The sequence below is a fragment of the Balaenoptera acutorostrata genome, chromosome 6, assembly GCF_949987535.1.
Source record: "Balaenoptera acutorostrata chromosome 6, mBalAcu1.1, whole genome shotgun sequence".
Taxonomy (NCBI): domain Eukaryota; kingdom Metazoa; phylum Chordata; class Mammalia; order Artiodactyla; family Balaenopteridae; genus Balaenoptera; species Balaenoptera acutorostrata.
In genome coordinates, this window is record NC_080069.1 from 123,544,479 (window position 1) to 123,555,472 (window position 10,994).

The following is a 10,994-nucleotide window of genomic DNA, read 5'->3' on the forward strand; positions in this document are numbered from 1 at the left end:
CCTGTGGGCTGGTAAATCGTGAAACTTAGCTACAGGGTCCTTTTAGTGATTAGAATGGGCTGAACCTTGGGTTGTCGTCTAACCTCTTGCCCCCTGTGGACGCGTGACTCAAGCCGCAGAGTCTGCGCTTTTCTTATTCTGGACCCCTGAGCACCTAGGGGAGGGGCCGGGGCCAGGATGGAAAGTGGCTGGACATTGGCGGTTGTGCTCATGGGGGTTCTTCTCCGAAGGTGCTGCCTCAGAGAAAAGAAGTACGGTCTCCTTGAATCAACAACTTTGACCTACCCAAAAAAAAAAAAAAAAAATCAGAGACAAGTGCTGATCACATGGTACATCAGCTGTTGAACCGTCTCCATGTGCTTCTCGACATGTGTGCGCACACCCCTGCCTCTCTTCAGGGCATTTAAACCACAGCTGCCACCGGAGCCCCTGGTGGACGCAGTGGGCCTTCTGCCTTTCTCTTCTCTGCCCTGGAGACCCGGGAGGCCTGCACCTACCTCTCCCCCCCAGCCCATGGGGACTCTCGTGGCCAAACTTCTCCTGCCCACCCTCAGCAGCCTGGCGTTCCTCCCCACGGTGAGCATTGCTGCCAAAAGGCAGTTCCACATGGAGGCCATGGTCTACCTCTTCACCATGTTCTTCGTGGCGGTAAGTCCGGGGGCCTGGGGATAGGACCCACCCAGGGCCCCCTCCCAGAGACGGAGGACAGGGGCTGTCTTTCCACCACTTTGCTGTATTGGGTGATGGTGGGGAGGTGAAAGAAAGAGCCCAGAGACCAGGAGAGAGGGCTGGGGGCCCCCCTTCACCTTCCTGGACCTCAGTTTCCCCAACTGTGGCAGGAAGTCACTCTGGGATCGGTGTGAGTGAGACCAAGCCCACAGCGGGCCAGGGACAAGCCCCTCCAAGGTCCCCCTTTTCTTGCCAACCACCCAAGGCTTCTCCTGGCTCCAGCTCCCCCTCTTCACCCCTGCCCCCCCCCCGACTCTCCCTGGTACTCCAGGCCCAGGAGGGGGCTAGAAGGGCTCGGGGAACGTGTAGGGCCAGGGGAATCTGGTTCCAGGATTCTGCAGCTGGCCTCAGTTCAGGAGGGCCTGCTCACGTTGGCTTGTCTCTCCTTCTTGGGGCCTACGTCTCTCTCTGAGTCCTTCCTTCTCTTTCTATTTATATGTCTGGCTGTCTGTCTCTCTCCCTCTCTCTCTCTCTCTGTCCCCCTCCCCCATCTCCCTGTGGGTCTCTTTCCCTCTGTGTTTCTCATATTGGCTCGCTCTGTTTCTGGTTCCCTCTTGACTTCTGGAGCCATATCCCCACGGAATTTACTCTCTTTCTAAATTTCTTGGTGTCCCTCCCTAGCTTTGTTCCCCTCATGTGTCTCTCTGGCCCTATCTATCCATCCCTCTAGCTTCTGTCTGTCTGTCTGTCTACCTACTTATCTATGTACTATCTCTCTATCAGTCATCTATAAATGTATCTAATCAATCACCTCTCTACCTGCCTGCTCAACCATCCATCCATCCATCCATCCATCCATCCATCATCTCTCTACACCTTAGTGCCTCCCTGTCTGTGAGCCTCTGAGGCTCCTTCCACCCACCCTCGCCGCTGGACCCCCAGAGGGGCCCCACTCTCTTTTCCTCCATCATCTTCCCTCAGACCCAGCCTTGATTTAAACCCAACTCCCTGATGAAGCATGCTCGGGGGAGGTCAGGGTTCCCGGATTCCGTGTGGCAGTGCCAGCCGTGCGAGAGACGACGGCGTGGCCCCCCCACCCCGGGCAGCCCCCCTCCCCAGGCAGCAGGGCCTCCCGGCTCATTCAAGGAATCTTGTCAAAAGCCATTTCATTTGCTCCTCGCGGGACCCCAGCTTGGGTGAGGGCCAGGAGGTCTGCCCGGCAGATGAGAAACCAGAGCCAGGCAGACAGGGGGCTTCTCTGTGGGTACAAGGGCCCAGGCCGGGGAGAGGAGCCGGTGTCTTGTCCTCCAGGGCCATGTTGGACCCCGCCCCCGAAACCACAGTCACCGCCAGGCCACCCCTCCCACCGGGGCTGAGCTGACCCCACAGCTGCCTCCGCGGCTGGCCTCAGAGGCCCACCCAGCCCTGCCCCACCCAGCCAGAGTGGCAGGGACAGCTGCGTCCGGTGACAAGTGTCCCCGGCCTAGAGACACACTCAGGCCCCTTCTCCCAGAGCCCCCAGAGGCACCATCGCCACTTCTGCCTCCTGCGTGGAGTCTTCTGGTTCCCACCGGGACCATCCTGTGACAGCTGCTGGACCCGTGCTGCGTGTTGGGTCACGTGGCATCCCCTGGCCCACCCCACGGAACAGGGGCTCTCGTCCCCGTTTGACAGGAGCCCTCCACCCCAGCCCTAGGGGCAATCAGCCGCTTGTCGGAGCTCACGGCCGGGACCTGCCAGGCCGGCCTCCGGAAGCCGTGCCCTCTCCTGCCAGGCGGCCAGCCACCTGCCACCCGCACCCTCGACCAGCGCCGCGCAGAGCCAGGCCTGCTTGGTCGGAAGAGGGAGGGAGGCCTCGCAGGCACAGAGGCCGAGGGCCCACTGCTGCTTCGCCCTGCTCCTTGGCAGGTGGTTCCCCCCTGAGTCTCACCTGCCCACCTCTCCAGCAGGGGTGAACTGAGGGCCTGGGGGGAAAGGCCCCTCCTGGGCCAGCTCTCCTTCAAACCGCTCCAAAGCCTCTCTGACACTGCGTTCACCAGGCAAACACTTGGCCGGTGGTGAGCCGGCTCTAGGCTGAGACGAGGCGGTTGACAGGGCACAGACCGCGTCCAGAATCTCAGTGATTAAGCCTTTAATCGTACATCGTGATCTGTGGTACATAAGAGAGACAATGGGTACAGAGACAGCAGGGCTCAGCTGGGGGTGGGGGGAGAAGTAGTTCTGGAAGGAGCAGGAGGGCAGGAGAAGAGAATCCATGTCGCTCATAGGGTCTGGCTCTGCCTGCCAGAGCCATGGGGAACAAGTGTTCTTCTCCCTCCTCTAATCCTGGAGATGTGAGCACCTTGATCACACCCCACCTGAAGCTTCTCTTTGCTGAGCTAAACAGTCCTATCCACCACCTGATTCCTTTCCTCCAACCTGTTCTTTGCAGTGGCACTTCAAAGGGTGCAGCATCCAAAGCTCAACACAGCTCTCTAGGGGGGGTCTGACCAGACAGAGAGGAGCAGTACCATCCCCTCCCTGTTCTGGACACTACATGTCTGCTAATGCCTCCTAGGTGCACCTTAGCTTTAGTTCACGTGAAGTTGCAGCCAGCGGAAGCTCTAAATCGACCTCAACTTGCTCGACTCACCAGACGACCCAGGGCTCTCACCCCCCCCCACCCCCACCCGTAGCATCCCCGGCACCTACCAGTTGTGGGCTGCTCTCCTGCACGCCTCTCCATCCAGCTGAGCTGGTCTGACCAAGAGTCGACTGTGCTGGTCTCCAAGCTTGTTTATGCCCTTGAGCTTGTCAAAATAATTACATCATGTCATTAAATATCCTTAAAATGATGAAATGTGTAAGCGAAAGGAGACGGTTGTCCAGAAATAAGTTGACAGCTTTGAAAATACGGACATTTTGCTTTAAAATTGCTATTAAATTAGGTATCTGGCAGACAACTGTAGGAGTGTGGGGGAGGACGGGGGCAAAGAGGACGCTGCATTCAGCACCTGCCTGGGGGCGGGGGGCGGGAGTGTCTCTGCGATCTGCCCTCACTTTAGAGAAACAAACTGAGGGCTGCAGGCAGTGGTTCTCAAAGCGGGCTCCCTTCTGGCGGCATCCCGAGATCAGCCCGAGATCCTCTTAAAGAAGCAAATCTCTGACCCCCAGCCCCGACCTGCTGAGGGGGCAACCCACGGGGCAGGCTCAGCACCTGAGTCTTCGCAAGCCCCCTAGGCCTTCAGATGCCCGGTGGTCAGAGGGGTAAATTGTGGGAGAGAAGGCCCCACTGGCCTGTGCAGGGCAGACCGGTACTCAAGGAAAAAGGCTCCGGCCTCAGCAGAACTGGATGTTGAGGGAATGTGTAGATCACACGGGAGGGTCCCCACCTCGGCGGGCTTCGTCCGCAAGACCCTATGGGGGAGCAGTCCGCTGAGCCCCCATGTTTCAGATGGGGAAAAGAGCCATGGGGCCATTCAGTTACTTGTCCGAGGTCCCAGCTCACGGGGCCGTGGCTCGGGGCCCACGCCTGGCCCCGGGGCTCCAGAGCTCTCCTCTCCCTGCTGACCGACCGTCTGTGGGTTTCCCGGCAGCTCTACCATGCCTGCAATGGGCCTGGCCTGTCGGTTCTCTGTTTCCTGCGCCACGACATCCTGGAGTACTTCAGCGTCTACGGGATGGCCCTGAGCATGTGGGTGTCACTGATGGGTGAGTGGCCGCCCCCGGCAGCCCAGGCCTGCACACGGGACCTGGGTCCCCCGCCGCCCACCATGCACTCAGCCAGCCGAGCCCGCTGACTGCCTTCCCGGCCCCCTCTCATCTCTGAGAACCCCCTTCCTTACCCTGAGGTTCAGAGTGGGGCTCAGTCTGTGAAAAAGTAGGCGCAGCACTTAAGTGCCTTGATTCCCATTTTCCATAACCTTTTAAAATTGCACATTTAGTAGAGGCTTGTTTTGACAGACTGAGCGGAGGCGTACAGAGGAAAAAAGGAAGCGCTCTGCCCCCACCCTCCCCACCCCGGAGAACCGCTGCTCACATTCAGAGTTTACGCCCCCAACACTGTTCCTGAGACTCACACACAATTTTTAGCTCAGGTTTTTATGAAGATGTGATCATTCAAAACCACATGGTTCTGCGACTGTTTTTCACTTACTGTGGACTCGTGGCGATGGCAGGACACACGGTCCCCATTAGACGGGGGCACTCCCTGCTACGGGCGCAGGCCTGTGCAGGACCCAGATCTTTCTTGTATCCTAGCTGCGGTCTTTGCGTCTTCGTCCTAGGGGTCCCATGGGGGAGATTCATTCCCGGACACCCGCACGTTGATCTCCGTGTTAGAGCAGCTTCCTGCCAGCCTAACCCAGGCGCTCTGTCCACGGGAAAGCAGCAGTCTGCTTGTCCTTTAAAACCAGCCGCAATTCAGACCTTGGGGGGGCCCAGGCTGGGCCACGGGGTCTCCCTGGCTGAGGGGACACCACACCCGGACCCCGAAGGGAGGGCCCCTGGGGGAGCAGCGGCCAGGAGGGGCACGGGAGGCCCCTCACCTCACCCCGCTCTCTCCCTGGCAGCACTGGCCGACTTCGATGAGCCCAAGCGGTCGACTTTAGTGATGTTTGGCGTCCTGACCATCGCTGTGCGGATCTACCATGACCGCTGGGGCTACGGGGTGTACTCGGGCCCCATCGGCACAGCCGTCCTCATCATCGCGGCCAAGTGGGTGCGTACTGTGCGAGCCCGACGGTCAGGGGCACCCTCCCCTGACGGTGACTCCTCCCCCTCGGGGTCTCCATCTACCTCCTGCCACGTGGGTCGGCAGGCTGGACACAGGGCCTCAGCTAACACACAGAAAATGACCGTCGGGTGCCCCAGCCATGCAAACCCGGTTTGTTTTACATCTGTACTCACTAGCTCTGGACCTGACCCAAGTCACTTAACAGCTCTGCCTCAGTTTCCATATCTGTAAAGTGGGTGTTACAATCCAGTACCTACCTCATAGGGTTGCTTCTCAGATTAATTGAGATAATGCATCTTAAGGACTGGCACAGAACCTGGCTCCTAATGTGCTGAACTATTTATTATTGTCATTATTATTACTGCTGTTATTATTATTGAAGAGAATGGCTGGTTTAGAGATGCAATATCAATTGGAAGTGGCTTGGGTTAATCTGGGAAGACTTCCTGGAGGGGCTGAGGCTTGAGCTTGGTTCAGATGAAGAGGGAGGTTGTGGTGTGAGGTCGACCGGAAGATGGAACTGCTCGTGAGCATGGAAGCAGCCTGAGCCAGACTGATGGCCCTTCGCTGGGCACCCAGGGGCCTGGCACCACGAGGCCTTCTACACGTGGTTCCCCAGGCCTCCCCGCACCCTCTGTCATAACAAGGCCCTCCTGGCTGCAAGGACTGAAGCCCACTCAGACTAGCCCAAGTGAAAGAGGGATTCTCGGGCAGGGTGCACCCAGGGGTACTTCCTGGGCCCCCAGGGCAGGGAAGGAACTGAGTCTTGTGGGGACCAGAACAAAGCCCTGGGAAGCAGGAGGGCGGTTCTCAGGGGAAAGAGATCGGGCTGGGCAGCTGGTGCAGGTGCAGACTGGGGAGGGAAAATAAAGTTCTGGGGGTGAGCTTTCCAAACTCGCCCCACTCCTCTCTCCGCCCAGAGAGCGGAGGATTTAGTTTGCCAGTTGGTTGGTGAAGAAACCAAGGCTCAGAGGTCAGCAATTTAACAAGAAGTCACGGCAGGACAAGCGTGAGGCCAGGTCCTGACTCCGAGCAGAAGGGAAGGAGCCTCTTTCTCACCACATCTTGGGGAAGCCAAGCTGGCCCCGCGCTGACCCAGGAGGCCCCTCGGAGAGGGGAGAGGGGCGGAAGTGTGCTGGGGTCTGACTTGTCTGGACCAGGAAGGGCCACGTTAATTAACATTCTGGAATGCGTAAACACAGAGCGCTCTCCGAGCTGATAATTCGCTCCCTCCCTGGCAGGAAGTGGGATAAAGGCTCCGTGTTGTGCCCTGGAAGCCTGCTCCTCCTGCAGACCTTGGCCCGCTCTGAATCTGGGCTGGATTCTAATTAGCCAGAAGAGCGGTCACTCGCCAGTGTCCCCACGAAGCACCGCGGGAACCGAGAGGGCTTCCTGGCTCCCTGCATCTGGGGCTCAAATTGTGTTTTCTAGACCATTAAATGTGGAGTTTATTTTGGCTTTTCAAGGGCAGTTGTTTCCTGGAATGAGGGTTGATTTTTCTCCCGGAGGCTTGTCCCTTCTTGAGCAACTCTCAGCGACAGGAAGTGGAGAGAGATGGGTGATGGGGCTGCGGAGCGGGGCCCGGGCGCCACCTGGGGCGGGATTGGCTGGAGGAGAGCTTCCGGGCCTCAGCCGGCTGCCCCCAGAGTCACGCTCCCTTAGCTGCACCCACACACCACCCGCGACATTGCAGGTCCTGATTCCTCATCAGCAATGGAAAATTTCAGAAAACTGAAAAATCGGGCATCGTTTCAGAATTCATTTGGTGACAAAACCTGCCCCCACCCAGCATGAAGCTACTCATGGTCTCTGTGTGATCCGCTGGCAGGGGGGTGGGGGTGCAATTATGGGGAGCAGCCCTACCCGCCAGGGGCATCCACCGTCCACGATGTGTGCAACCATTTACCTTGCTGAAATCCAAAACATCCTGTGCACTGAAACGCCCTGGCCCCAGAGGTTCGGGTTTTCAGGATGTGGACCCGCATTTACTTCATCTTTTTAGTGTACGTGAACCCACGTATTTAAACGCCTACTTGAGCCTCACTCTAGACATCAGCGTCTGAGGAATGGCAGGTTTCACATGCTGGTCGGGTGTGTCTAAGAAATGCTACTATGAGTCTGTCGACTCTGAAAGTGAGTGGAGGTCTCGCAGGGTTGGCCACACGCATCTCCCACCCACCATGGCCACGCTGGCGGGCAGGTCCCACACCGCCAGTACCCCTTTGCTGTAGATAACCACGTGTCTGGTCCCCTCGGGTTCTCCTCTGGCTGGAAAGGGTGGCCTTCTTTCACCCCAAGAGGCCGACAGGGCAGGGGGTACTTGTGGGGTCAAAATGCCCAGGGCCTCCACAGCCCGATCACCCAGGCGGGGTCTCCCTTGGGTCCTGCAGCCGTTGGGCCAGACGCGTCCGGGCCTCTCCCAGAGCCCCATCTCCCACCTGAGGATGCCCAGGGTGCAAGTGCCCAAGGCTGCGAACTGAGAGCGTTCCTCTGGCCCCTCTCCCCGCAGCTGCAGCAGATGAAGGAGACGAGGCGCCTGTATCCTGACAAGAGCGTGTACACCCAGCAGATAGGCCCCGGCCTCTGCTTTGGGGCGCTGGCCCTCATGCTGCGCTTCTTCTTTGAGGTACCTGGCGGGGGACTGGGAAGCAGCCCACCCACAAGGGCCCCGGTCAGCAGGTCAGCACCGGCCTGCTTGGCTGGGTGCTGAGCGGGGCCGCGCGCCTCCTGGGGTCTCCAGCAGAGTCCCACTACAGTGCTTCCCTCCAATCATGGTCTGGTCCTTCCCTGGCACCCCTGGCATTGCGGGGTTGTGTCGGGGGGCAGTACAGAGGGCTTGCACCTGATGAGGTGCACAGCCCGGAAGGGGCCTGGGGCAGGAGGCACACCTGGAGGAGGGAGGGAGGGGGAGACGGGGAGAAGGGATGTGCTGGGGGAGGGGGGAGGGGGAGGGGGGAGGCGGGAGGGGGGAGGGGGGAAGGGGGAGGGGGGAAGGGGGAGGGCGGAGCCCCAGCCGCCTCATCAAAGGCCCAGTGAATTGGCACAGACCTTCGGTGATCAAGGGGTTTGGTGGAGGGAAAGACCACCATGGGCTGGCCAGTGAGGGGAGGCTTCTCGGAGGAGGGGACTTGGCCAGACTCCCGAGGACGAGCCAGGGGGTCGGGGAGGAGCCCCTTTTCCTGGCAGGTGCCATGTCACGCCAGGCCCGCAGCCGAGGCACAGGGCCGAGGACCCAGGGCGGGGCAGGGGCTGTTGGAGGGAAGATGGGCTTCAGGGCGGGCGGTGAGGCCGCAGACGGGTCCTCCTCCTCCCCTGCAGGACTGGGATTACACCTACGTCCACAGCTTCTACCACTGTGCCCTGGCCATGGCCTTCGTCCTGCTGCTGCCCAAGGTCAACAAGAAGGCTGGAAGCGCGGGGTCCCCCGCCAAGCTGGACTGCTCCACCCTTTGCTGTGCTTGTATCTAACTGTGCAGCCCCGGCCCCAGGCCCCTGCCCTGCCCCATCCCAGGCCTGGCGAGAGTCCTCCATCCTTCCCGACCTGGAGAAACGTCCCTCCTCAGATCCTGAGAGGTCTCCAGGGCTGTGGGAAGCACCCCGCTGACTGCTTCTTGAGAATCCACTTATTAGGGTTCTACTGGGTACTAAGCACCATGCTGGAAAGAAAAGAACTTTCTCCCTTCTCCTAGGCCAAGGTCCTGACGAATGGATATGTCTGCAGAACCCTGCAGCCAGCGTCTGTCCCCCACCCCCTTCCCTCCTCGCCCGGTCCCAGCCACAAAGGGGCTCTGCCGCCACCCCAGTCCTGTGTGCTCCCCACGCCATCTGTTTTCCCTTGGAAACAGGTATTCCCGCTCCCGACCTCTGCCCTCAGGCTCAGCGCGCCAGGGCCAGCGGGGCCACTCTGTCCCCGCCCCAGGCCTGCCTGCCCCTTGGGGTCCCTCCAGCCGGGTCCCTGAATCAAGCCGTTTCCATGTACTGAATGCCCAAGCTCTTCACACTCGTCATTTCATCTAATTCTCAAAACAAGTCAGGGATGATGGCATATTCGAGGCCCAGAGCTGGACCCCAGCCCACTGTCCCCGGTCTGACACCACTCCAGCCACTTTGCTCTGGAGCTACCCAAGCAAGAGGTGGGAGCGCCCTCAGGGCCTTTGAGCTCCAGCCCAGCGTGGGAATGTGGGCCTGGTTGCCAGGACCTTGAGCGGAGGCCAGCGGGCCCGCTGGGCTGGCCTCACGGGGCAGGGCTCGCCTTCCGCCGAGGGCAGAGGTCAGCCTGCTCCCATCCAGGGCCTGTCTGCACCGGCCCGGGGGTGCGGGGCGAGCGGGGGGAGCGGGCCTCCCAGACATCACCTCACAGACACTAGCCTCCTGCTTGCCGAATGATCCGGGCACATCTGTCAGGCAGGAAGTTACCTACACCTGTCTGGGGCCTCTTTGTGTTGCCAGATGGTGCAGTTACCCACATCCGCACCCACCACGTGGGACGGCCCCAGCTTTGTCCTAAAGTCACCTCCTCCCCACCTCGGGGGCCGGGAGGGAGCCGGCTCCAGCACCAAGGGCCGGGGACAAGGCGGACCCCCGACCAGGGCGCCGTCTGCCGGCCTCCCTGAGGGCCCAGCGGTCCCACATCTTCGGACCCTGGACACCGGCAGCCTCGCCCCGGCTCAGCCCCTTTCTGTCCCCACAGCCTGTTAACGACAGAACAGCCCACCAGCACTCAGGGTCCTCACCAAGCCATGGGGGGGGGGGGCGGCGAGGCGGGAGCTGAGACTTCACAGCTTCAGGGCCATCACCCAGACCTGTCCCCACGGGAGGGCACGGGGCGCGGAGGGGCCTCTGCACCAAGCAGCTCTGTGCCTGGCGAAGGGGGTGCAGGTGCTGCCTCGATTGGCTTCTGGTCTTCTTGTTGGGGTGTGAGCACACACGTGCGCACACAGACGCACATGTACACGCCACGCACACGTACACATGAAGACACCGGGGCCCTGTACCAGGGACTTCCCCTCTGGTCCCGTCTCCCATACCCACAAGAGGAGACTCCTGTCTCAGCACCAGGTGGTGAGGCAAGGGGCAGACTCTGGGGCCACGGTGGGATGGCGGGAGCCAGGGGGCATCACTCCAGAAACGGCATCTGCGAGGTGGCTGGTCTACTCCCACCACCTCCCTCCCCCACCCCCACCCCACCCCTGCCCACCACCTCCCTCCCAACCCCCCCTCCACCCCCACCTCCCTCCCCCAACCACCCTCCCACCCACCACCCCCCTCCCCCAACCACCCCCCTCTGCCCACCACCTCCCTCTTGCCCCCCTCCCATCCCCCCCAGCGAGTACCACCCCCCTCCAGCTCTGCAGCAGCACATGGAAAGTTGGAGGCCGCAGATACTCCCGAGTAGGGAGAGGCCAGGGGCCCGCCAAGCTGTCAGGGCTGCACCGACAGGCTGCTCACTGAGGCCGCGCTGATTTATGCGGCTGTCTGGGAGCCTGGCCAAGTCTGTAAGTCATGGACAATTAGGAGGCGCACTCCAGCCCTCAGCCCTGTCTGCCTCTCGGGCTCCAGGCCCGACTGCGCCCCTCCTGAACAGGGTTGGCCCCCACAGAGACCCCTTGGA

General features: G+C 60.7%; 1 protein-coding gene across 2 annotated transcripts; it reads left to right on the forward strand.

Moving 5' to 3' along the window:
- Nucleotides 1-422: 422 nt before the first annotated feature.
- MYMK (myomaker, myoblast fusion factor) lies at nucleotides 423-10,461 on the forward strand. 2 transcript variants are annotated; one of them, XM_007194411.2, is made up of 5 exons: nucleotides 423-648; nucleotides 4,245-4,359; nucleotides 5,220-5,368; nucleotides 7,893-8,009; nucleotides 8,702-10,461. In XM_007194411.2, exons 1-5 carry the CDS (start codon nucleotides 514-516, stop codon nucleotides 8,849-8,851), a joined length of 666 nt encoding a protein of 221 aa, XP_007194473.2. In that variant the 5' UTR covers nucleotides 423-513; the 3' UTR covers nucleotides 8,852-10,461. The 2 variants fall into 2 exon arrangements, with proteins under 2 accessions (XP_007194473.2, XP_057404902.1); XM_057548919.1 differs by having other exon boundaries at nucleotides 423-576.
- The last annotated feature ends 533 nt before the right edge of the window (nucleotides 10,462-10,994 follow it).